This window comes from Scomber japonicus, chromosome 3 (assembly GCF_027409825.1).
Source record: "Scomber japonicus isolate fScoJap1 chromosome 3, fScoJap1.pri, whole genome shotgun sequence".
Lineage (NCBI taxonomy): Eukaryota > Metazoa > Chordata > Actinopteri > Scombriformes > Scombridae > Scomber > Scomber japonicus.
This window is the reverse complement of record NC_070580.1, coordinates 15,908,553-15,936,543: the sequence shown is the minus strand read 5'-3', so window position 1 is coordinate 15,936,543 and position 27,991 is coordinate 15,908,553. Positions and strand designations below refer to the sequence as shown.

Here is a 27,991-nt window from a genome sequence, read left to right as displayed (position 1 = left end):
TTTCATAAAGGGATGACCTTTTTATTTCATTTTGATATTATGTACAGTTCTACTGATGTATTTATACACGCCTCTTCAAATAAAACAAAATAAATTGCAAAAAAAGCATTAAGTCTCAAAATCCTTGACATGTGGATGGTGTGACCCATGAAATAAATAACACGCAGATGCATACACCACACGCACACACACGCATACACACACATACATATGTAGGATACGTTGGAAAGACACATGAGTGTTAAGGGTCAGGGGCAGAAAGAAAAATTACATGTACAACACCACCCAACACAAATTTGCACACATGCAAAAGCACCCATACATACACTCAGGCACCTGTGTGCAGAAACACTCTGTACATAGATACACAGGGGCACATGAAACAAAAGGCACTGCCAGCAGGAACAGCTTGGGCTTTGGGTGGTGGGGCTAAATAAAATTAGCAGGTTTGGGTTGACTGAGAAGCAATGTGCTTATGGACAATTGGCCTCATTTATCAGTATTTCTATCAAATAAATGAACAAAGGAGTATGTGAAAGTTGGTTAAATGCTTTGGTTAAATGCATTAATTTGATGATACATGCATGTCAAATACTTTTTTTTTTTAATCCAACATCCTAATTTTGAGTTGTAATGTTGTATATTACATGTGAATTCAATGCATGTTTCAATACTTAATAAGTGAGGCCAAATGATTGAGCGCTGATGACACACAGACACTCATTATATAAAACACTATTCACATTATCCTCACTGCCCAAGATGAGCACACACACACACACACACACACACACCAACCAGAAGGAATGATACCAAAAGAATAATAAAATTAATATTCATCGTAACAACAACAAAGTTAAACCTTGTTACTCTTTTTCCAGTGTCTACATAATACATATGCATTGCAAACACATCATTGGTACATCATAGCCATTATTATGAATTTCATATATTTTTTGTTTGTTTTTTGTTGATTGGGGTGGAAGGAAAAACAGAAATGCATGCCCAGCCCTGTTGTTTCTACAGCGTTGTGGACTGTTCAGTGACCTGCATCTACATGTGCAAAACAGAAGCTGGTTTCATTTTTACATACATCACCTTTAATTCGATAAACATCTCTCATCCCTTTAAAATCCTCTCAATAGATATGTCCCTCTAAGCTTTGGTGTAAAAAAAAATCTTCTCACACTCAAATACAAGCCATGTATCAACAACAGCATATGGAAAATGATAATTGCCTCAGTCAGACTGCTTCATTTGCAGGTGGAGTTCATGCATCGTTGGTGAGATTTGGATTTAAGATGGGAGAAATGAGAACGAAATCACTGTTATCGTCTGAGGAGAGGTTATGTTTGTGCACGTGTCTGCTTGTTTGGAGGATGGGTGGTAACTGGGTCTGATTGAATATGTTTCTGTTAGCGAAGCACCTGACAGTCTTTTTGTTAAAGTAGGAATGTGGAATCATACAGATAAAATAAATGTAGATTTTGGGCTAAGATGGTTTAAGGTGAAAAAGAGTTCTCTTTCCTTCTTTTGTCTTTGCTCAACACGGGCTCCCTGAGAAAAATCAGAGAATGGTTTTGCTCTCTTGTTCTTGCATTCCACTCTGTTCCAACACCCAACTCAAGACACAGCCTCTTTTGTTGCCTAAGCATCAGCACTGATGGACAGTGCTCAAACCTGGACTCTAAACACCTCCCACACAAATCCACACATCTCATATTCCAGCAACAAAAATTTGTTCCAAACTTGCAATGAAAGAAACAAAAACAAACACTCAGTATGATTGTCCTTCCATTCCAAATAGATGCTAAAAAAGGAATCATGCCTTCTGTTTTAATTCTAACTGTGCAAGGGGGATGAGCTGAGAGAGACTCATGCATAAGTAACACTTGCAGTAGCAGCAGCAGCAGCAGTAGCAGAAGAAGAAGAGGGAATCTTTAAAAACACCACTGATTCATTTCAGTCCCAAATAATATCTGAAGTCAGGGTTGCAGATCTTTCTGTGTGGGGCCTCCCTGGCAATGAAGACCTGCCAGCAGTCCATACACCATGTAGCCTTTCACGTCGCTTTCAACCCCCTAATTCTTTCCGAATGTATGCATGTTGGGGGTGGGGGGGTGGAGGGGGCTTGTATGCGTCCTGAGAAAGGGTATGCCTCTGTGGATGTGTGTGCATCTATGTTTGTATGTATATGTGGAGGGTGGAGACCAGCTAAGCTCTGGCTCCAGTCTCTGAATAGATCATGGGGTCTTGAGGGGTCAGCGTTCAAAGGGTTCAGTCTCTCCCTGGGTTGAGATTATAAGGTAACAGGTGAGGAGGTCAGGGACCATGTTGTTGTAGGGCTTGCTGTAGTTTCTTTCGGTATATGGAATATTTATGCTCCACTGTTCGCACACGCTCCGCCTCTTCCTTTTCCAGGATTACAAGGAAGTTTTGTAGTTCAGGGACAGAGAATGCATGCCACTGTTGAAGAAACAGATGATTACACTACTGCAGGTAATTATTGTTTTTTGTTACTAGCCTTATGAATGTCTTTTAAGCTGTATTTCATCTTAGCAGCCTGTGTTTCTCCTTTTCATACCAAATAAAGAATGTAAAAATTTCATTGTGAGAAAAATAGGACAATAATAACAACATGTTTGTGTGTTTTCTCACCTCCACCTCTGAAGTCTCATTTTCTTTAAGGACAAAGCTGAGCTTCTCTGAGTCAGGCCCTGCTATCAGTCTCAGAAGAAGAGGTCGCTCACACTGAGGAAGCTTCTGGAACAGATCTGACAAAAAGAAATAAAAACATTTTCAGTGCTGTTTATTCCATTTGGTGTTTTCTGTGAATGAGCCAGAGACTAGATAAAGACTCACCCTGTCCGTCACGGTGCGTCCTCCTGTACAATGCAAATTTACAGGGATTGTCCAAAACCATGAACTTCTTCAGCAAGCCCTCAATGACTTCTTTGCTCGTGGTCAAAGAGCTGATGTGGAGCTGCTTCACACAGTTGCGTGGTAAGTAGAAGGATGTTCTCTTGTCACTCTGCCCACTCTCCGTCCCTTTGTGGTCCTCTGATGATGCTCGGTTGCGGCCACCTGTCTGCCTAGATGCTCCCTCTGGGCCCTGTTGCTCAAGAGGGGGGACTGTGACAGGTCGACTGAGCTTCAGGTGTACCTTAATGAAACCTGTGTAAGCTCCATCTGAAGCCTGGAATAGGGAGAGAAAGAAATAGACATTGATATGTGCATTATACTGTAGTACGACTGTAAGAAATTACACATGAGATATGTGTATATTCTTCTATTTAAGGAAATCATGTTTCTTTAATGATGACTTCAATATGCAGAATATATTGTGGATAAGAATTCTAATCAATCCCACATTATGTCAAACTGATATACAACTTCTCTATTATATTTTGCAACACTGTGCTCAACTTCCTGTTTCTATTCATGAAATTCAGAAAGCAAGGAAGCTCTAAACACTCTCTGTCATTGTTAGTGTGACATTTCCCACCACCATACTCAAAACTCACCAGTTTCATGCCATTCTCAGAGACTAGAGCATTATATGCATCTATTCTGGTCCGCACTTCTTCTTCTGACAGGTCTTTTGTCCTTCCCTCGTCTTCCTCCTTTCCCTCATTCTTCTGTAAGCAGAGAGAAAGAGAGATTATTAAAGTCAGTATTATAAAGATTCAAGAGTACTCTCCATTTTAACCAGCAGATGGTGCTACCTCAGTTGTGTAGAAAACAAAGGCTCTTGCTTGCTTTGCTCAAGTTTATGAATAGATATAATCATATGTAGTCCTTCCACCCTGTGCACCTTAAAAGTGGACTGACTGATTCACAGGCATGTCATGTGACATATTTGGTAAAAACACGACTCAGCGGCATCTTTGCCTGGTCCCGGCACTCTGTGGTCTTTCTAGATAACAATACTAGCCTCCATCTTTGTACGCCTCGAGAAAATAAGCTGCTGCTCTGACTGTAGCTGATAGGGATTCATAGAGACACTTTGCTATCTCTTTCTCCTCAGCATGCTTACACAACTCTCCAGCTTGTGTGCTCTACATGGGGACAGAAAAGGTTGTGAATGGAGCTAATAACACATTCAGCATCACAGTACGAGAACATAATGACAGGGCTGCCTCTTTTTCACTAATTTTCCCTCTTTGACAAGGAGTCAGAGAGAGATGGAAGAAAAAGCAATAAAAGAAAAAGGAAGGGGAGAGGAGAGAGGGCATCAGAGGAGGGAGGCAGTGAAAGACGCGAGTAAGGGGTAAGGAATGATGAAAGAGTGGCTGCTGAGCCAGCCTTAGCAACACAGAGTTTGACTGGGTTATTTATAGTACAGGGATGCATCCTCTCTATCTCACAATAGCATTTTTTTTCTTCCTTCTCCAGTTCGTTTGCATTTTCTGGGGCAGTGAGAGAGAGACTATGTGTGCATATGAGAGAGCGTGAGAGAGGGAAACGCAAGGCAGGAATCGCTTCTGTAGGGGAGTCCTCAGGTTGTGTGATGAAGTCACTGTTTCATTACATACAGAGGCAGTGTGCATAAGCATAGTACGTGTATATATCTGTGTGTGTGGACACATATAGACTGGGGCACCTTGTGGTAATAAAGACCACACACACACACACACACACACACACACACACACACACACACACACACACACACACACACACACACACATACTTTAGATCATCCTGGCTGACATTCAGGAAAAAAGAGGTGATATTTAAAATTCAATGATAGAGATAAATGTCAGAAGTGAGGACATGATTCAGAATGTGCTTGCGTGTATGACTTGATTTTGCAACATAGTTCACTCTTTTTGTTGCTGCTGTTATCTCTCTTCTGTGTTTATTATCATTCATTCCTCTGTGCAATTACAGCCCTGCTATCATGGTAAATACCCAGACTGCACTGTAATAACAGTGAAATTAGCGGAAGCTGTTGTGGCCATACAAAACCAAAATCAGTCATTGAAATCCCTTTTAATTAGGATGCAACCCCACACTATGCTAATCCCAAAATACTAAAATAACCCATCTGTTTAATGAAACTGTTGGTAACAGTATGTACAGTCAGTGCAATCAGAGGTTTAGAATCTGAGTGCTACACAGGAGTTGACAAGCATCTAAAATTCCTTCCTAGTCAAAGGCAACAAAGTGAAAAAGAACCAAACAGGAATTCCTGTGTTTGTATGAGAGTTTCTAAATGTATCCGAGGCAGTGCCCTGCCCTGCCCTCCCTTTCTGCATACCAGTGAGAGTGGCCACTGGCCAGAAGACAATAGAGAGGGACAATAGTGCAGTTTCCACCCCTGTGAGTTCCACAAAGTCTTGGGACACCACCCTGACTTGGACCAGGTCATGGAGGAGCAAATGACCCTCAAGAAACAGAAACAGAGAGATGTGAACGCTGTGCAGGCTCGCACAGTCTGCACACGGTCTATCTGTGGTCACAGATAGTTTCTCTTACAGGGGAACTAACACCTTGGTCAACGTTTTTGTGAGGTGATTAAATTTAAGAAATGAAAACTCTTCACTTCCCCACAGTAGATCACTGTTTGCAGATGTGATGTTGAAGTTATGACTGTAGGTTAAAGCAGAATCTTGTGTGTTTAGGCAAATCTCATACACCAAACTGCTCTCATTTTTACACTTTATTGCTTTCATTTTCACTGAGCATACACAGTGCAGAGTATGGAGTACCCTAGCAAACAATGCACCTGATGACACAGGTCATACTCGAATATGTTCTCTTTACTCATAGCAAACGATGACTCCAATAAAATATTTCCCAGCCTCTGAGAATATGTGTTCCAGCCAAATGTTTTGTCACCTTCCCGACAGTAGTTACACTACAGGTGACTGACAGACACAGGCTATATCATCCAGCTTATTAGTGTCATTCAGATGTAAGGCAGCTTAAGTGTGTAAGCTCTAGGCATGTTACATAAGGGTGACACACACATGCGTATATGTAATGCTGATACATATGTACCCAAACACGCACACACTGCTCGGTTTGTGATGAGTAATTGTTGATGCTCTCACTCTGATGAGATCAGACAAGAGAGGTCATATGGCTGTTTGAAATGTCACTGCAAAGTAATCGGTATTAAGCTGTGAGCCAAACCTGTGTGTGCGTGTGTGTGTGTGCGTGGGTGTGTATAACCTGAACACATTTTTGTTAACTTGAAGTCACTCTTGACTTTGTCAGTCAAACCTGTATGTGTGTATGTGTGTAATTGAGATTGTGATCTTCAGGTAACACTAGACTCTAGGGTCCATTACAACTGGCCAGTAATTCTAAGGACATACAGTCAGATGTCTGACGTGCAGTCAGAACTAAATTTGCAACACTCAGATAATACAAAGAATGAAATGTGGACACATTTTTAACTAACACACACATATACACAAACTCACACACACTGATCACAGCATGAGTTAGTAAAACGCCTTTACTAGGTCAAGTGTCGAGGATGAGAAGCCTGATCAAGAACACACACGCTGATTCTATTTCACAGCTCAGAGACCGCTGTGTGCCACTGCCAAAAGTACACACACACACAATGTCGTGTTTCCATCACTTCAGAGAACATTACATTGACTTCCATTAAATTCTAGGACACTCACCCTAACATTAACAACTACTGGCCTTATTCACCTGAACCTTAACCTTATGGAGACTTGCTTTTTGTCCCCAAAAGGGAGGTTAGTCCCCAATTTATGACTATGTAAACAGTTTATGTCCCCCACTTGATGACTAATACAAGTACAAGTAGATGCTCACACAGACATGCAGACAGCATACAATGGTGAAACTCCTCTGATCTTTTGCTCATACAAAATACCACATTGTAAAAAGTGGTGAAACACCAGTTATTTATTGTGTTTGCAGTATTTTTATGTTGTATCGTGTCTCTAGTAGTTTTATACTATTGTTATTAATCATATTTTATAGTTTGTCATCCATTATGCATTTGGTACAGACAATATTTATCTGTGATAAACTATCAACTACAGCCCTCACAAATGTAATGCACTTAAAAATCTGATATTGTATCTGAAATACAGTGCAGTGGAAGCTGTACAAAATAGAAATGCTCATGCTAAGTAACTGTGCTTACTGACATACAGTACATGAGTATAAAACGAATTCCACCACAATGTTGTCTAATGAGTTCTGTGTACAATGTATGAGGCTGTCTATCACCATGTGTAACCTCCATTTGTATGTGTAGATGTATTTTATATAGCCAAAAGGGATGTAGCTCATTCATTTTCACTGCATCAAAAAGCAGACCACTGAAAAATACTTATACCCACCCCACTGCTCTACAGTGAACACACACACACACACACACACACACACACACACACACACATGCACACAAAACACATCGGCTTATCTGGAGCAAAAGGCTCAGCTCTGGAAATAATTCATAAAGAAAAGAAGATATGGAGTCCCCTTTCACAGTTTTGATGAATGTAAGTATCTCCCTGTGTGTCTGTATAAGTAAGAGGACACAAGTAGACTTTACACAGTGACACATATTGAATGCCTTATATACAAAGCACCTCTTTCACAGGATGCCACATACTTCTTTGCATAACTCCTTTTCATATTCAAACAGAGGGGAAAAAACAGGACACTAGCTCCGAGAAGATGCAGTGCACTGCAAGGCAGCTTTTAGCTTCTCTGCTCAGAGGACTCCACTCAATTTGAGGATGGAAAGCCATTCTCTCTTGTGTGCTATAGCTGACAATGCTGCTAATATTTTATTTCAAACCGTTTTCCTCTAGCTGCCAGACTAATAAGGCCCCATCAGCTGGCAATATCTGCGCTGGCAGCTCCAGACAAGCTAACCCCAATACCCTTCTGTCTCAGCACGGCAGCAACCCTAACTCCACATGCTGACAACACAGCTGGTCAATTATTCAGAGATTAGACATTCTCCAAATCAAGCATGAAAGGCACTGCCAGGACCAGGGCAGAAAGAAGAGGGCTGAGCATGTTTGCATAAATGCAAATGTTTTTGTAATTTTAGTCATTTCAACCACAAACACATACTCATGATCTTTCTATCCTTTTTCCCTTTTCTGCTATAGAAAATAAATCGATCACATACTGTGCATCACGGCAAAAGCCCCAACAACAAACAAGCAGTGCCTAACACCCTGCAAAGCAAGAAGTGTATACTGCCGTTGTGGTATATGACACAATTACATGCGAATGTACGGCAGACCACAACCAAGGTGAAGTGAGTAAAGTGTGCTAACAAAACCATCAGTTGCTATGGTAACAAGAAAAATGGTTTGCTACAGTTAAGTAGTTGCCTTACACACATATTCACATTCGCACATGCAGACACATTCTAGTGCAAAAGTACCGGCTTAGTTTCTACGGAAACCTCTCCCACGCACTGTGGAGAAGAAGCCTCTATGGAATCTGTAGGTTAACATCATTTACTCAGTATCTGTGTCAAAACACTTCAAACTCTGTTGTTAACAGTCTGGGATGAAACCACTCAGCGGTATGATCGGGAGCATTCTCACCGACACTCTAGAAACAGGGTTTTCAGAGTATGAAGCTAAATCTATTCTAGCCACTCACAGGATAAACGAGCTGCCAAAAAGCATCAAGGTTGATGAATAAGGCTGACAGGGCGGCAATGTTACACAACAGATGTATGACAGTAACCTCTTCCTACACTCTCACATGCATTCACACACACCTAGAGGCCTAAGGCATACAAGAAAATTCACCACTTCCTCTTGATACTTCTGCTTTTGGTCGCATATTTTTTGATAGAAATGGCAGTTTGTTTCCCTGCCCAACTGAAACACCAGCTACTTGACCCATCTGATTTTGCCTTATCAAACCAAATCATCTATATGTCAGAGTCTAGTACTATTTCTGTACCTTCGCTGCATGCTTGGGCTTGCGGAAGAATGAGGTCTTAGCCGTGAAGAAACTGAAGTCTTCGCTCTCATCGTCCAGGCTGCAGTACCCACTGCTCATACTGTTACTGCTGGTCATGGAGGGGGTCAGCACTGTGTTGACAGTCATGGAGAGGCTGGGGATGGCCTCTGGAACCAGCACAGAAGCACCAGACCAGCACGTTGACGGGTTGAGGAAGCGTTGGTTTATCTCGAAACACGGTGCTGATGTGATGTTCACCCACAGTCACAGTCTATACGCATCTAACCGTCCTGTCATCCAGGAAAAAGGCAGCGCTCCTCTGCTGAGGCATCCAGAGAGCTGAAGTCCCACCTGTAAGGGCGAGACAGGTGAGCTTGGCTCAGATTCGCCGCTTTGAGTGCCACCGGAGAGGGGACCAGGAAATCCGAGAGCAAGCACAGACGTGTCACTTCCTCCTGACGTGCATGTGTGTTGCTCTGACGCCAGTGTCACACACGCGTGCACCATATATGAACCTGGTCATTCGCAGTTAAGAATGCACACGCTCATACACAGTATGTTATTGTCTCAGACAGGCACATATTGGCATCAAGGAGTCAGTTTACAGCTTGGTTTCAAGTTAATCCTGTTCACCTGAGAGCACCTGTTTTACGTGCAAACAAACGCTCATACAGACACGCATGCAATACCACATCCTGGTTTCATCCTGCTTTGTGTCTCAAATAGCATTGATTGAACACACAGCTGCAGATTCGCTTCAAGTCCCCTCGTTGTTGCAGCAGCAGCAGCAGCTCAATTATGCCGGCATTTATCGTTGTGAGCATCCATCCGTCCTCGGTGTCCAGGGTAAACAGCGACAGAAGATCTCTTGGCTGCAGCAATAAGACACTCACAGACCCTGAGCTCCTCCTCTCTCCTCTTCTCTCTTTTGCTTTGGCAATACTACCAGAGAGACGGATGCCTCCCACTCTTTCTTACTCTCGTCCTCCCTCTCCTCTTTTCTCTCTCTGTCTTTATAACCGCTTTCCTCCCTCACTCTCTTGCAGCCTTGCTCAACCATCTGATGTTGAGTGCAAGCTCCCTCCCCCTTCTCTCTCCCTCCCCCTTCTCTCTCTCTCTCTCTCTCTCTCTCTCTCTCGCTACTGCACCCTGCAGAGCATGGCCACTTCCTCTTACAGAGGGCGAGAGAGAGAGAGAGAGAGGCATGGGTAAGTGGAGAGAGGAACGCTGATGAGTGAGAGATATGAAGCCTCACAGCTCCTGTTTTACATACGTAAGAGCAGCAAAATTGCAGTGACAGGAAGTAGTGTGGAGACTGAGGAAGATGGCTGCTCTGTTAGTGAGATTCTACTGCAGCATGCCCCCATTCACTACAAACATCACAACCATCATACACACGTGGGTTTTATGTAGAACCATGTCATAATTAGGACTAATTTGTTAAAAGCCAAGCCAGTCAGGGACAGATACAATACAGAAAAACTGCACAAAACACATCTGCACTACCACCGGTGGTTTGTTGGTGGAGAGGTGGGCTCATGGTGCTTAAAGTAAGATTAAGAAAATAATGAATGATTGCCCTCATGACAGAGATAACAGTGACTTCTAACCTTACGCTGACCCTTCAATCTGCCCTCTGACTCTGCTGGTGACCCTTTCATCAAAAAGCCGCTAATGCCCCGGTCACTGCTAAGATTGATCGCCCATACGTGCATCATTCTGCACATGCTGTTTCTGTGTGTGTGATATGATTTTAAAACCTAATCAGACAGGATTATACTGCACGTAAAGTTATACACTGCAGGAGAGCAGCAGGATGGCAGGGTGTCACCATTTCATTGAGTGTCTTTCTGTCAGGTTTGAAGACTGATACCTGCAGCTCTACTCCTCGCTTCCATCAGTGTAATCACTACAGGAGCAGGGGAGCACACAGGGGGTGGGATGCTACACACACACACATGCAAGCTGAACGGCACTCCTGTGAGCTTCAAGTTGATGAAACCTGGTCTGTGTGCATCATGTATGTGTGACTCTAGTACTGTCTGTGCATATTAGTAGAAAAGTGGATCAATTTCTGCTGATGCACACATAATAAGGGCCTGTAAAATGAAGGAGAAAGAGAACACAACTGCACAAACACACACACACACACACACACACACACACACACACACACACAGATGAGCTGCTATAATGGTGAGCAAAAGGGAGAGAAGGGGACAGTAGGAAATAAACTGGGGAGAGAAGGGAACAGCATGAATGTCCTCTATGAACCAAACGGGAGTGTGGAAAGGGACCCTTAGTTCACTTAACTCCAAGATAGACATCAATGCTCACGTAATTCTGACTTTTAGCTCATTATCTTTAATTACATACTCATTTAACTTGCTGAGAGTAGGAGCACTTCAGACAAACGAGACATTTGGTAAAAGATACTATCCTCTCTTGCTTTAGTTCCTGCCATTCCCATCGACATATTTCAGGGCAGCATGATTGTGTGTATTTGCTCATTCTCTCTAGAAGCAGAGTACTACCTGGCACACCACCAGGGATCCAATTTTGTGTGATCTGCCTCCTTGGGCATAGAGTAGCTGCCAACATTCTGCTGCAAGCTCGAAGGGTTATCCAGCTCTCTCTCGTGCATGATGTGTATGTGTGTGAATATGTGTGTGTGCCGGACTACATTGCGTGGGTGACTGAGGCCAGGTTGCCAGGAGCAGAATCCTATACACACAAGCACACACACACACACACACACACACACACACACACACACACACACACACACACACACACACACACACACACACACACACACACACACTCTACATATTTAATTTAACTGTACTGGTAGATATTTTCAATGTATCGTACAGTATGAGAGTATGGAGGCATGACAGAAATTTGATGTACAAAAGTATTTTCTTTTGGTACTTGAATCACCAGTCAGTCTTAACCATGTCATCTGACACCTTACTATATTTCAAAATAATGTAGCATTCCACAAGCCTGCAGAACAATCCAAGAACAGGTTACGCAAACTCAGCTATGCTACAATAGAAACCCCTACTGGGAGCAGTGATTAACCTAATTAGTTTGCATTCATTTGACAGAGGCTGAGAAAGGGAGGGCATCATTGATTGAATAAATCAACGGTGTACTGAGGGACAGAGAGACAGGGAGACTACAAGCTTAAGGGAAGCCATAAGAGGAAGAGAGCAGGCAGAAGAGAGAGAGGAAAGTACATCAGATACTGATGTGACATAGCATATTCTGTCCTGGGAACATTCTGTGACCAAAAAAATCAAATGAGTGCATATTTAAATTTGTAAGCAGACTGCTGAGACAGAGGCATGGGAGGCACGTTGTGAAAGAGGAGAACAGTTATGTAAAAGTGTAGGCTTAGAGAGATGCTGAAAGAATGAACCCTGCCAGGCTCATGTAGACCTCTGCATCACATGTGCACACACACGAAAACACACACGCGCACACATGCACATACATACACACTCAAACACACACACAACACCACACTACACTAAATGATAGATGAATGTTGTTGTTATTTATTGATCTCCCTACAGAAATTATATTTATTTAAGGTAAGTCTAATGCTACTAATACAATATGTTACACTAGCAGCAAATGAAATGCTCACCTTGTGCTGAGGAGCTGTGGAGCAGTGGCTTCTGGGAGATGGAGCTTCTTGCCTGTCCCTCTGGTTGCAGTCCACCTGGACCTGACTCTCACACTCCAGGTGACAGGTGTAGCTACAGTCTGACGAAGACAAAAACACACCAATCAGAAAAAAGAGTAGTGAATAAAACACTGTCCCACACTGACCCAGCAGTTTGTGTATTTGTCAGGAAGTGTAATATTATTTAGTCAGCTGTAAGTGTGTGAGTTGAACCAGATAGCCAAAACACATTGATTCAATCAAACATAATGCGGTTGTGCAAAAGCTCCCATTACATAGAAATCTACCTCCATCTAGTGGCTACTACCAGACTCACACATGCAAGCCAATTAGACTATAAATAAAGTAACTGACAACACGTGTTTGAATGCATCTAGATTAAATTCTGCATACATAAGATACACCTCTCAACTTACATGAAACATGAAAACATGTAACATGAAAAATTAGCTCAGTCACTACCTGAATAGTTACACCTTTGAAATCCACTTCTGTCATTACCACATATAGCTAGAAATACTGCATGTATAGCAGTGTAGCACTGTCTTAAAAGAAATATGATATCTTCTGGTGCAGACAATTTGCACAATTTATAATGGATGTATTGTACAAGGTCCAGCAATGAACATAACAGAAACCAATACATTATATAACAGACATAATGTATTACAACAATGGACTATCCACTTATGCATTCAAGGCCAACAAAGTGTACAAGCAGTGCTGGTATGGTCAACTCCCAACTACAGCTCAGCTGGAAAAGAATGAATTTACGTACTTCCCCAGTACTTCCCCAAATAGCTCACTGTTGTTCTTTAATTTTTAGTTGGTTCCACATATGACAGCCTTGGCTTGTTATTGCCGTGCAGACTTTATTGTGCCCAGAGGCTTTCCAGTGACACCCACAGCCTCACATCTCACATCTCTTCTGTTAGTGAAATCTGTGCTAAATAAAAAAGAGAGATTTTAAAACCACATGGCTAAAAGAGAGGACTACAGTTTTGAGGAAACTCTGAGTCAGATCCATTTTTATGGTGCGCACGCAGTAATGCTTAAAATGCTTTAATACAATAAATAACTGTTGTTTTCTATGCAGTCAGTGCTGCATGTCTGAGCTAAGCCAAGCTTGTTGTTTTCCTGTCTACTGATAGTATAGGCTCTGTCTGTATCCTGCACAGGCTTGGACAGCACTGCATCTCGCAGCATCAGCACCGTTACCATGGTAACACGCTTCTAGCTGACCACTGTTGAAAGAGAAGAGCTTGCTTATATTCGGACACTTATAGAACGTTGTGTAAGGAGATTTTTTTTGAGTTATCAATTAGCTATGAACCTCAGAATAACCACCAGCTATTTTTTATTTTATTGCCCAGAACTGCAGGAATTTTTAAAAAATTCCTTGTTTAGGAATTGAATGCTTCATGTATCTTGCAGCAACATGGAATACAGTGAGCCTGATTGTTGAATTTCTGTAATACAGAGAAGCATGGATAAGGAGTGTAAAGAGAAACAGGACAGGGTTTACAGTAGGGATTTGTCTAGCAAGGGGAAAAAGTTTAAATAAAGGATACCTTGCTCATGACAGTTTAGAGGTCACTGCGTTAGAGAGGAAGGTATAAGTATGTGTGCATGTGACAAAGACAGGATTGGAAGAGGGAGACTGAGAGGGAAGGGCTGCAGAGTATCACTGACAGCAGGGATGTGTCTAGGAAAGAGGAGCGTTCAGATAAGGGATATACTGCTCATGACCGTTTAGAGGTCACTGTTGAAAGAGAGGAAAGGAAACACAAAGGGGAAAGGAGGAGAGAAACTCCTTTCCTGCCTTTTCCACTTTGTTTTCCTTCATTTACTCCATCCATTTTCATTTTAGATTGGAAAATGTGCCTCCAATTATATCAACCAAACTTAAAGCACCTACAATTTATACCTCAAAATGACAATTAATCAAGTCACTATGTGCAGTGTAAAGGGGATCTCTTACTGATAAGTTACATTTACCAGGTGGCCAAAAACACAGCTCCAAATGAATGTTAATGTTGCTCTGTATGTGTTGGATGTTGCACAGGCAACCATATACAGTACCTACAAGTTCAGCATATCAACTTAAAATGTGATAATATGTTGTGTTCACAGCTTGTTTTTGCTGTCCCCCCCAAAATAAGTAAATGCAAGTTTAAAGGCTATAACTGCTAGCGTGCCAGTTGTGCTACATACCACAACCTCTTGACTTTGTCCTACATTTTAAATTTCTCAAAGAACTTCATTACAAAGTCAAGTGGTTGTGATATTTTAGTGTCTCAAGACAGAAATCAATGCTATTGTTGGCTGGCAGTGACTTAAAGAAGACGCCCACCCTTCACCATTCACCTGATAATTAATTTTGAAGACAGGAATTGCTGCTGGGCGAAGTGCAAGAAAAACATGAGGAACTATCAGAAGTGGAAACTTTCCTGTGAGACCCACCTACAGTGTGATACACCACCGTCAGCAAATCACGGTTCACCTACGATCCAGATTATTCCCACGCTGATAAGGTGTGGACACATGCATATTTACACACAGGGAAACCAGCTTTTCAAGTTTTGGGGATACATGTTCACAGAAATTTGTAGTACAATATATTTGTGCTGACAATTGCAGTGTATCTTGTATTGATATCCTTGTGAAAACACATTGTTTTACACTCTGAGCTAACCACAGGTATGGCCTTGAGTTTGGAGAATTAAGTCTTAAGACTGTAAGTATTATAGTTTAGACAATTTCAGTTGCTTCAGTGATCTTCTGTAACATGTAACACTGAAGCGATTCAGACCTTCTGTTGTATGTATTCATACATGTTTGTGTATTCTCGATGTGTGTACACACCTAGTATTATGTACACCTCCTTGGGATGCTGCGTGCCTGTGAGTACTAATGAGCAGATGGAGAAAGTGCAGCAGTGATCCAGTGACCCATAAGGGCTCTGAAGGTTACACAGACATGCTGACACAGGTACAATCGGAGAGAAACACGAAGGAGAGGAATGAAAGAGAAAGTAAGAGAGAGGAGAGGAGTCAGCAAACTGCACATATTTTCTTGTGTGACTTTTCTTGCCTGATACTGGTTTCGAGTATCTGAGACAAAAAAAAAAAAAAACCCTCCGGACACCATGTTAGGACTTGCAGGGGGTTCCCTTTGTAGTCCAGTGGAAAGTACAGTGTTACGCAGGATGTGTAATGGGGAAGTTGCTTGACTTTAAAGAAAAAGGCAGATTCCCCACAGCTGGATTTTTAGGAGAAGTTGTTTTCAAGTCCATGGCCCAGTCTATTATGATTGGTTAGTATCTGGCAGCAACTTCCACCAGCTCGGCAGGCTACGTAAACAAATAATAGTAGTATGATTTATTTCATTTTTGCTATCCTTTACTTGAAAGATACACTTATCCTTTACAGCAGTACATGTTGAAGTCAGAACGCCAATCCAAAAAATGAGAGTTGACAACATAACCAACCCATTAGCAACAAAGACTATTGAACCGATGGACATTTGAGGGCATTCCAAAATGATCTGATGTTCAATGGGAACGTGGAGCTGAGGCTGAAACCCTGGTCTTTGTCTTGAAGATGTCATTTTTAAATAATTTCACCTTAAGTTTTGGAAAATCAAAATTCTGTACTGGACCAGGGAAAATGACTTTAATGTATTCTGCTCTGTTTGACTGGAATGTGCTTCAGTCACACATAAAACTCTTGCCTCACTGGACTCTTTTAAATGTATTAATGAATTGAAGGTGAGTTAATCTGGCTGACAGCATTTAGAGACCATTTAATTTGACTGACCTTTTAAGATACTTTTAAGAACTGCAGAGTTATACATCTTTTTGTTCTTTTATCCTTATCAACTGGTATATATAATATCTTTTGAATCTTAATACATCTTGTGTATTTCGAGTTTTGTGTGTTTGTGTGTGTGTGTGGTTTTCTATTTTTCTATTTCACTTTCCTTTTGGGTCTGAATTATAATGTTTTGTAACTACCATGTGCTGCCACTCAGGATCCTCCTGTAAAAGCTATTCAACCTCAGAGAGGCATTTCCTGGTGAAATAAAACTACTATAAAATTTAGACAATTTAATTTAAGTGAACACGCATAAACGTGCACACGCATCTGCATGTGAGGACAGGATAGAAGAGATGTAATGAAGTTGAGCCATAAACACTCATCAGCATCTCTACCCCCTGTACAGAGCCATAATTTCTGCAGGCTGTGTGTGTTGCCTCAACAAGAAATAAGGGCTGTGGTGTTATGTGTCGCCATGCTAGACAGGCCTCTCCTCAGCAGGAGATGCGCACACATGCTCCTCCTTGGTCTCTCATCCCACCATTCCAGTCTGACTGCTTTTAAACTGACACTGCCTCCAGACAGAGAGGGGTGATGATGCAGATAGAAACAGACAGAGATGGAGAGGAAGAGAGGAAAAGGCACACGGAAACTCCATCAGTGCAGTGGAAAGAGATAAGGTAGTTTAGATTTATACTATGTAGAGATCTATATGTGGTGGCTGTCTTAACTTCCACTGCTGCACTTGGGTCGATAACACCCGCTGTGACGGAAGACAGGAAAGGAAGAGCTTCGATTTCACTGTGTTAAACAGCTCCAATTATGCTCTCAAAAGAGGGCACTCAGATTGTCTTGGAGGAGGCTGCCAAGTGAAAAAATTCCACGGTCATGTTTCTGTTTTCTGACTCCCAAAATGTTTTTCTTTTCTTTTTTTTCTCTCCACTCCCATCGTGCTTTGGAGGACCAAGGAAATTGTCCTGTTTCTGCATCATCTGCTGTAACCTGAGATGTTCCTGTGTGTGGTGAAACCTGGACTAAGTGCTGTTTGTGTGTGTGTGTGTGTGTGGAACTGGAAGATAGGGGATGTGGGTGTTTTGTTTTTTCTGTGAGACAGTGGGTGTGGGACAGACAGTGGAGGGTAAGGATACAGATTAGTGGTGTTTCTCAGGTCATGGAGGATGTCTGTATGGCACCAGATAGAGAGACTGAGAGAGACACATTGTTTTTCTTCCTCCTTGTCTCCATGACAAAAGGGAGGAGGGGGTAAATAGGGGTTAGGTAGCTATAATGTGGGGGCAGATATTAACACAGTCACTAATGAATCTAAAGGAAGCTCTGCAGGTCTTACGAAGGAATTAAGAACAGCTTTGGGGTCTTTGGGGGGCTTTATCTAGTCTGATCCCATCAGAGCTCATTTAGAGCAGTTATACATGTTCTCCTACTTTGTAGCTTATACACACACACACACACACACACACACACACACAAACACACCGTGCTACTCATTATACAATTTTCCATCCTTCAGTCCATCATTAAATTAAATATGACTTTTTTTTCATTTTCTTACATGCTGTCTCTTTCACTCACTAAATGTGCTTACAGGATAAGCACTTCATATGCTGACCTACCAGACATGACTGAACAAATCTGTCCCAACCTAAATAAAATCTGACCCCGTTCACTTTGACATCTGTGTATGAAAATTAATTTCAGTTTTTAATTTCTGACATTCTTCATCTCAATCACTGCAGTGTGTCTATCCTCTCTTTCAAGTCATCCATCTGTCTAGTTACAGATGCTCCACAGAACTAAACAAATAAACAAGAGAGCCAAGCTTTAATTTGTTTTTGAAATGCTTTTTCCATCTGAACTGCAAATGGACTCAGTCGAATGCTTAAAGGGGAATGTTTTTGCCTCTTGAGAACATTCCTGAAGTTGATAATCACATCCTTATTTCATCATTTAGTGGATTCCTTTCATAATTTTAGATGGATGCTAATCTTTGGGAAAACAGAACTTAGATTATGAAATCTTTTTATGGTGAGTAAACTAATCAAGAATGCATTGTTACGCTAAAAACAGCTGCTCTTTGTTTCAGCTCCTGAAGTCATTCTGAAATCATTTTACCCAACAAACATAATATGGCTCTTGGAACTACCTCACACACAGACCAGTGACTTTTACACCAGTCTCCACAGAAAGTAACACTGAGTGTGTCTCACTTTGTTGTTAGTATTGTAAGTTTATTGTTTTCTTGTTTGTTTGCCACCTCAAAAAGTGTTCTGTATATTCCAACTGCTCAACCATCTGTGTGGATGGACTGGGCTGTAGAGCCTTAATATTTCAAAATAGTGATAAAAACACTATTCTGACAATAAAATATATATATAGGAAAAATGACATGAAACAATCAAATTGATGTGACAAAATATTCATAACTCTTGGTCCATTTACTATATCTCTTCATGCGCTTTCAGCCACATCTCATGGCCTTCATCAGCTGATGAAATATATTTTTCTCAATTGGCAACATGTGATGTGTGGAGCTGTATAAAACTGCCTGTTATCATGATGATAACTGAACCATCACCATGACGACTGAGCAAACTCCATCTGGAAATGAAGGTCACAATATGTAACTGAAAGCTCCAGAAGAATTTTTTTTTTCTTTGACAAATGATCATTTCCAAGGTCAAGAATGAACCTCAAAGTTCAATCACACACAGTTTTTAGTGCAGTAAAATGTGTTCTTCTGCTATGCATCACCAGATAAAATATTTCAAATGCGTACAACAAAAACCTTAATAGGATTACAACCAATCAGTATTTTAATTATTATTTAATCAGAAAATTATTTTCTTGTTCGTTGTGTTCATAAAAAGTCATGAAAATCGACTGTTGTCATTTCTAAGAGCCCAATCGGATGTCATCAAATGTCTTTTTTTATGTGATCAACAGTCCAAAACCCAAATATACTAAATTCCAACAACACCTGATACACAGTGATATCTAAATATTGCCAATCCCTTTGTAGGAAGAACTTGCAATAAATGAACTATAGCATCCTCTGAAATAAATATGCAGTTATGTCCATAACAGCTTAGCCGTGGCCATGAACACATACAGCCTCAATAATCATCATGCCTTCTAACCACATCTGAGACTTCCGTCACCAAGTTATTATATTTCCAGATAATGAGCATCATCCAAGATCATGACATAGGCAGAAAATAATCATAGATGGAAGAAGTTATAAAAGAGGAACTGAGGATTAACTGGGTTCCAGGGAAACACCACCTTAAAATATCCATTAACTGTCTGTGGTAGCTGGTGTTGTATTTCTTAAGCTTTTGAGGCTGCAGCGTGACGTCACTTCATTCAGTTGGAGTGGTGATTTTCTGATGAGCAGCTCTCTGAGTCATGTATGGTCAGGGTGTTATCAGACACACACACACACACACACACACACACACACACACACACACACACACACACACACACACACTTAAACAAAAAAGAGCTGTAACTAAAACATTGCCTTTATTCAACTGTCAGTCTCTTGCTATGAATGAATCAATAATTCTGCAGCACCCGTCCATTTTTTCTCCCTGTCTCTTTTCACCCCAGCCACACTTTGTGTTAATGATACATTACGTATTCATCAGCAGCCCCCCCACTAAAGAACCTGCATTAGCCAGTCATCTATTTGGAGAAAACATGGGGAAGAAATCGATGCTATGTAGCCTCCTGCAGCCTCACTCTTATCTCAAATTCCTGGTACAAATATGAAAGTCAATATGATAATCTACTTACATAGGATTTTCTTGACAAATTGAAAATGTGTATAGGTCGTCTGTGTTTGCGTGTGTATATGTGAAAGAGAGAGACACAAAAACACTGTAGATCACTGTTGCTGCTTTGATATTACCAGTTTACTGGACTATTCTGCCATTTACAACCAATCTTTAGCCTCTGTCATCACTGCTCATACCTGATCTTACAAACATAGACACTATGTGCTCTTATACAAAGCGAGGGGGGATAGATCAGCCAATAGGGGGGGGGGGGGGGCATATAGACAAAGAGTGACAGGTTTGGAGGGTATTACAGTTCAAAGATAGGCAGACTGATGCACACAATACCCAAATATTTTGGCCCACAGCCGGCCTTTGAAGCCAACCCTGCTCATCATGACACAAGGCAAAAGTGTCTACTCATCATGTCTCCTCTTTGCTCTAAAATACTGACCCCTTTTCATCACTGAAAAACTGATCAGCTCTTTTTGTGCAACTTCTAAATCTCAATTTTAAATTTTCACTATTTGCGCACACTTCACTCTCCTGTCCTCTCCATACCTGAAGTGGTGAGAAGCGATCCATTGGAGGATGATCTTCGGATGATCCTCAGGCTGTCACTCCAGGAGCGAGACTTGGGCAGCCTCTTCAGCAGCCGCCCCAGCCGGCGTGACACCTGTCCAAAGCAGGCACTGCCGACTTCCCCTTCCGAATCCCCCCTGACCTCCTCCAGACGCAGAGACACCTGACCGAGAAATGTTCTGCCCACCCTGACCGCTTCAACTTCCCCAGACCCGACCCCAACCGCTGTCCCTTCCTCCGGGACGAGAGGTGCTATCTGTGCCATGGAGGGAGCATGGTGGCACCAACCGGCAGGCACCGTCCTGTGTGCGTAGCCTTCGCTGGCCCTCCTGTCCTGCCCCTGGCTGCCCCTGTCCCTCTGAGGACTGCCCCAGCGCCAGCCCCCCCAGTGCCCCCCTTTGCCATCCCAGCGCAGCCACTCTGCCACCGGTGCCACGCTCCGAATAAACAGCCCCCTCTCCACCCGCTCTGCCACCCCTCCACCTGTACTCCTCACACTTTCCCTAATCCTCTCACTTCTCTACTTGTCTCACTCTTTTTTTCCTCTCTGGCCTGCACCTGAGCGCTCCTCCTCACACCTAAGCGTGCGGACATGAGCCCCTAAATCACTGCTGTGCTACTTGTTCCTCTGACGTCCTACCGTCTCTGTTATCACTGCTCCCTCACCCTCTCTCTTTCTCTCTCTCTCTCTCTCTCCCTTCTTTCTCTCTCCCCCTCTCTCTCTTTCTCTACTGCAGCACCCACACACTCTGCAGTAACAAACAGCCAGCTTAAAGAGACAGAGACCCCCAAATGCAGACAGTCCTGGCTTTTCTGTCCCCTCTCTTTCCAGCAACAGGAGCAGTACTCGTTTCCCGTCCCCTCAGCGGTCGACTGTATACACTTCATTCAGTAGTGGAGGCCAAAATTGGGATCTCCACACAATAGAGCAATCACAAACCACTGCAGAGCCGCTTATCCACGCTGCCGTCCTTCTGCTCCCACCTTTTTCTGTCTCCTCGGTGTGAAACCCACAGCCTGGTTGAGGGGAAATGACTCAGTCGCCCTGTCTAACGTCTAACCCACAAGAGTTATATATCTTGATGGTGTGAAGGACATGCATCACCTCAATTGTGTGTCTGGGTGCTTGTGTGTGTGGGATGAGGTGATGCGCAATCCACTGGTTATTAATATGCACTGTGAAAGAGAGAGAGCGAGAGGGCCACTGGGATTCTCCTCTTGCCCTACTTCTAAAATCGAAGAGTTTTTTGGAACAGGATGTTCACCCACAAGCGTATGACATAATCAAGAGCAATACCATAAGAAGGTTATGCTCTGATGTCATCTCTGCAGTGCCTGTTGTGTTTATGTTGGATGATGTCAGGTGCATCTTTCTAATAATCAAAAATCTCTCTCTCTCAACTTACATGTTTAAGAATGTCTTTGTCCTGTCCTCTCTACCCTAACCACCTCTTCCTCTGCAGTCCTGCTATCACTATCCACCAAGGGCAACCTAAATATAGCCCTGGTTGAAAATCCCCACTGTTCTGCCATACATGCTGCAGAGCAACGATGCACAGTGAGGAGAGTGCAGAAACACAAGAGCTCTGAAGGAATGTTTTGGCTGAAGTGTAGTTAAAACTATATCCATCGCAGGTCTGGCAGAGTGGCACGGGCAATGGTATGCCGGGACAAGAAGGTTATGAGCCATTTAACACAACCCTCCTCCTATGTTTTCTTCTTTCACTGTGAATGGAGCTTTGAGAGGACCAATGTGAAATGGATGAGAGGGTTTTCAGAGACAAGGCCCACACTGTGTAGACCAGGGATGGAGAAGAATAAGGACAGAACAGAGTTTAGGGAAGAAAAAAAAAATACATCCGCGAGAGACGTCAGGAATGCCATGGAGCATTAAGAATAATACTGGGAGGGTAACTGTGAAGGTCTATGGCAAATGTGAGTATGTGTTTTTAGGTGTGTGTGTGTGTGTGTGTGTGTTCCTCTCTGTCTATGCAGTGACCAGCAGACGACCCCACATGTGCTGCTGTAGATGATTTAAGACAATGAGGATCTCTATTCTGCAAATATGTCAACACAAATACCATTAAAACTTCCTTTGGTCTGTAAATAATTCTGAGATGTACCGCACGTGATAAATTACTCAGAAACATAGTTCATTGTGCTTTTTCTTGTTGTGAAATCAGGTTTTGAGGAGTTCTGATCTCTGGGGCATTCACCTTGTCTGACATGAAGAGCAGAGACATACAGGCTAGCAGAACCAATAATAAATCAAAGTATGCAGTGAGACATGGCCACTAAGGACAATCTCTTAAGTACATGCTTGTTGAAAGTAGTGACAAACTGTTGAAATTGTGTGTCTAGTTTGACCGACGCCATTTTCAAAGTCATTTATCAATAAAAAAAATGACAAAGATTTTTTGATTTGAGCTTCTAAAATGTGAGAATTTGCTGCTTCTTTTTCTTTCCTCCATTTGACATCATTTTAAGTTGCACATTTTGGGGATTAACATAGACTTTGGAAAACTGGGATGGGCATTTCTTTTCTACTTTCAGACATTTTATAACCTAAACAATTAAATCTTTTATTTGAAAAAACACCACCAAACAACAACAAAATTAAATAGTGAACACAAGCATTATTTGCAGCCCTCATTAAGAGCGCAAATGTAAAATGTGCTATTGGCAACCCTTTTTTAACCCAATTTAGCATTTGTAAGCAACACCTAATTACTTGTTTACGACCCACTGTACCGTATTAAATAAGTACATGGTGATTTAGGTTTATTATGTATGTGTCAACTATGATAACTGTGATAATTCTCCTTATCAAGCCACAATATCTTGTTTATGGATAGTTAACAAATACTTGATGACACAATTATAACACAGCTCTCATCATATATTATAAATGATATTTGAGTACACACAATACTTACAGTGTACGTAAGATGGCTTTAAATCTATTTATAGACATTACAATAGTGGATAAATACACTAATAAAGACATTCCAATGTCCTTAAACCTGCTGATAACTCCATTTTTAACTGTTCATATGGTGCGTTGGGGTGATAAATAGGGGGGATAAAGTGTGTATATAAGATAATTGTCTTGTACTGTTGCTGTGACACAGCACAGGAACCACAACAGCATGGATCCCTGAAAGCTTTAATTAAATATCAATCTGACGTCTCACTCTGTCTGCTAGTCTAGCCTACAAATCCCAATTTCTCCATCCCAGAGACATAATCCCAGTAAGGAGACACAATGAGCTTGGATTAAGGAGGCTGCCGTTCCCCAATGGCACAACATGGAGAGATGACGAGTCATGTCAAGAGAGGACTGATAAACAACCAATAATGGGATATAAGACAGACCTACTGTACAGATTTATAGCACTGTTAGACACTGAGCTTCGCTGTACAGTTTGCTTTTCTAATATCTGTTTATAGCAATTTTAGGAGTGAAAGACTGTGGATAAATGAGGAGTATAGTTCTTTAAATGAGCCAGATTAGTGTCAGTAAAGCAGATCTACAGAGCTCATAGATGTCTAGACTGTCGTATCATCTGACATGTTGGTCATATGTTTCATTATGTTATGTCCTATTAGCCTATAGTGCCACATTTGGCTCTGGCCTCTATGCATGTAGCCTGTATTTATTTATATAGTGTTAGGCTTGCTGTGTCTTGAACACACCACAAACCAAACCTACATCTAATTCCCGAGACGAGCAATAAAGATAATAAGAAGCACGAAAGCCAGCAGTAGAAAAGAAAGTCAAAGGACCTCACGTCTACAACAACAGAGCAGCAGACTATGAGACTGGATAGTCTGGCTGGATTGACAGATTCCACTGTGGGGCAAGGCCACATCACAGAACCCTCTACTGTCCCAGGGGAGGACGAGCTGCATTTCTATAAGCTTCATATGAGACTAAACCAACTTAGATAGAGGGAGGGTGATGAATTAAAGACAGGCAGAGGGAGCAAGGGATACAACAAGACAAAGGCACAGAATGATGGTTGTTTATGGTTGCGAGGCCTCCCGTTCTCTCACTCCCTGTCATTTGCTGGGTGTAGTTGAAAGAAGAGCATGTGTGTGTGTGTGTGCTGTTTCTATTTTGGCAGTTTTGGTTATGTTTTTTCCCCACAAAAAATACCCATAAATGCACTAAATCTGTATTGCTTGTCACAAATGTCCCGGTGACCCCCATGACTGTACACCACACCGACTTCTGATGTTTTCTGAGAAAAAAGGGGATAATTTACTATCTAGAGGTCAGCTGCTGGCAGCATAAAGCTACTGCTAATTAGCCTGATCCATAAAGGGACTAGTGAAGAGGAAAAAAAGTGGAGTCAGTGAGGTTCTTGGGTTATAAAGAAACTCATGACTCTGTGTGTGTGTGTGTGTGTGTGTGTGTGAGTGAATAGTGCTTCAGTAATCTCTGCTCTCGCTCCACTGAGCTCTTGCTGATAACACACTAAATCAGACAGCTCTGCAGTGCTGGACAAACGCTTGTTCTTTTCTCCCTATTCCTCACTCCTTCCTCCCCGTCTCTGTAGTTCTAGCGCTCTGTCTCTCCTCATTTTTATCACCCTGCCTCCCTCCACCTCTCCTCTGACTCTGCACAATTTTTGTCACCTCTGTTCCCAACTACTTGTCATCCTTTCGTTCCATCTCCCATCGGTTCCCTTCCATCTGTTTCTCTTTCCTTTTTCTCTCACTATCCTTCCCTCCTTCAATTTGCTTTATCTCACACTGCTGTGGTGATGCAGCCTCCCCATGACAGAGTGCTGCTGACACAATGCCAACTCAGCAGCCGCATGCACTCACTGACACATGTGCACATCCGATGCATGTACTGTACACACATAAGTGCAGACCAAGGAGCTGATACTGAGATATTGAGCTTAATGTTTCTTGTAAAGTAAGGTGTGTATACAATTTTGACTGGTACTCTATGCGTGTACATGTGTTTATTTATACTAGATTAAACACATATGGACACTGCCAGGTCAAATTGTCTTGGCCTAAACTGCATGTGTCCAAGACCTGTGCAGGTGGGTGTGATGTCATCAGAGTGGCACATGACCCCAGAAACTCGTCTGACTGCCTTAAACACACCATCAAATACACAAACAAGAAATCTTACAATTAACTGACGTTTACAGAGCTTTCCACTGTTCTGGATCACACAAATAGACCACTCAGATGATCTTTCCCTGCTTCTTTGAGCAGAGGCTGCAAATCACAGAGTGAGCGCTCCAGGAGGCAAAGCTGGAAGGACAAGATAATGGGCTTTCCATGGATAATTTTTGGCTGTGTCAGTGGAGCAAAATGCTCAGTTATGTCCTTCCCCGTCACACTGGCTCACCCTCAAAGTCACATCCGCACGTTTTTGTGTATCAACACACACAGACACGAGACACCAGTATGGAAGAGTTCATTACCCAGCTCTTACCAGAAACAAAGTGCAAAACTCCCCTCACACAATTTTTGCTGAGATTTAGTTTGAAAAAGGAAAATACAATGTATTGTATCCATTTAAATGTGTGCGTTTGGTTTGCAGTAGGAACAGGGTGAGTTTTTGAGCAAAACAGGCTGGTCCCTTATTGGACCAACAGGTCAAAATCGACCACATGTAGTTTAGGAATTGGAAAATGGGTGGACTATGAATCTACTTACTTTGACATTTAATTGCCTGCGCAGTAATCTGTTGAGGACAGGCATCACACCAGGCCTGCTTAACGAGCTTGGCCTCGAACCGGTGTCCTTCTCCCGTCTCTGTCCTCACCCGGGGGTCTACCCCCTGAGGGAAGATGGACCAGGCCTCCCGGCGAGGACGCTCGTTACGGGCCAGCCTCACGACTCCGGTCCTGCCCTGTGTGAGGCGCTCCAGCGGGAGACCTCCGCTCTCTTGAGTCGTAGCGGAGGATGAGATGCTCCGATGTCCGTTGTCTCCTTTCCGAGAGTCCCGTCTCCCGTGTGCCGAGTCCCGGCGCCTTTGCGTTCCTTTGTGCCCATTCGCAACCGATGCGCTTGACATGACATTGGTGCCCGACCTCATGAGACTTCCCCTCCGACCACCTGTGTTGTGGTTGGAGTCGCACTCAATGTTGCTGTTGCGGTCACTGGTAATGTGCCCGCTTTGACTTGCTCGTGTGCAGCCTGTGGTGTGCCCGGCGCTGTCCGTGATGCCCTCCTCTCTGTCCCGGTCCGGGCTACGTGGCGCAGCAGGGGCGGCCGGAGCTCCGCATCCTTCACCGGGCATGCCTCCTTTGACCGCCGTTTCTCCCGCTAGTCCCGAAGACAACGAGTGAGTTCCCAATTCCCTTCCAGCAGTGATCGATGCGCACTCCCCGCCGCTCCCCAAGCCTTTCCTGATCATCTTCTCCCAGGATGACTTCCTCGGCATTTTCTTCCCGCCGGGCAGTTTCAGCACCAGGAGCTGCGGCTTCGAGTCCAGTCTGTGCGGACTCACTACACTCGCAGATGCCATTCTCCTGTTACCTTATAAATCGTGTGCGTTCAGCTGTTTAGATTGTGTATTGGTGTGTTTTTCACTCCGTGCCCTGAATGTAAACTCAACTCACGTCCGCGACAAGCGTGTAGTAGTGACGCAGGGGGATTGACAGCTTTAAAAACCGTGGGCGCGCACCCTTTTAAAGCAACAGGAGCGCGCACTAATCCCTGGTTCATACTGTACGTTTCATTTGACATCACTTAATGAACTATTAGGATACTTAATTGGATATCATTTAACTCTCTCATTACTCATATGATTTGTTAACTATTACTCACAGACATTTACTCAAAATTGAGTAATAATCCTCCAAAACCACTTGTAGCCTAGAAGTACACTACAGAAAATAATGCCTGGATAGACCAGGAATTACACTGACAAGCAACTGAGACACACAACCTACAAAAAAATCAGGATATCAAAATTTCTTATTTTAATATGATGCCAAGAAAAAAATGGTGTGGTTAAACATTAAAGCATGGTGCCTTTGGCATCTAATACCTGTTTCCCACTATGGAACATGTTCTCTTGTGTAGGTAATCTATTATTTATTACCTTTTTGAAGGTGCTAATGAGGGAGAAAAAGCTACACAAACATCTCAGCAGAAAAGTAATAAGTATAAAACAAGACTGACCAAGC

General features: G+C 42.5%; 1 protein-coding gene across 2 annotated transcripts; it reads right to left on the bottom strand.

Moving 5' to 3' along the window:
* Window positions 1-20: 20 nt before the first annotated feature.
* rassf5 (Ras association domain family member 5) lies at window positions 21-27,634 on the bottom strand. 2 transcript variants are annotated; one of them, XM_053316743.1, is made up of 6 exons: window positions 26,514-27,634; window positions 12,593-12,711; window positions 3,525-3,638; window positions 2,863-3,196; window positions 2,659-2,774; window positions 21-2,466 (listed from the first exon to the last, which is right to left on the bottom strand). In XM_053316743.1, the coding sequence occupies exons 1-6, from the start codon at window positions 27,325-27,327 to the stop codon at window positions 2,323-2,325; spliced, it is 1,641 nt and encodes a 546-aa protein (XP_053172718.1). In that variant the 5' UTR covers window positions 27,328-27,634; the 3' UTR covers window positions 21-2,322. The 2 variants fall into 2 exon arrangements, with proteins under 2 accessions (XP_053172718.1, XP_053172719.1); XM_053316744.1 differs by lacking the exons at window positions 12,593-12,711; window positions 26,514-27,634 and adding an exon at window positions 8,935-9,538.
* Between the last annotated feature and the right edge of the window lie 357 nt (window positions 27,635-27,991).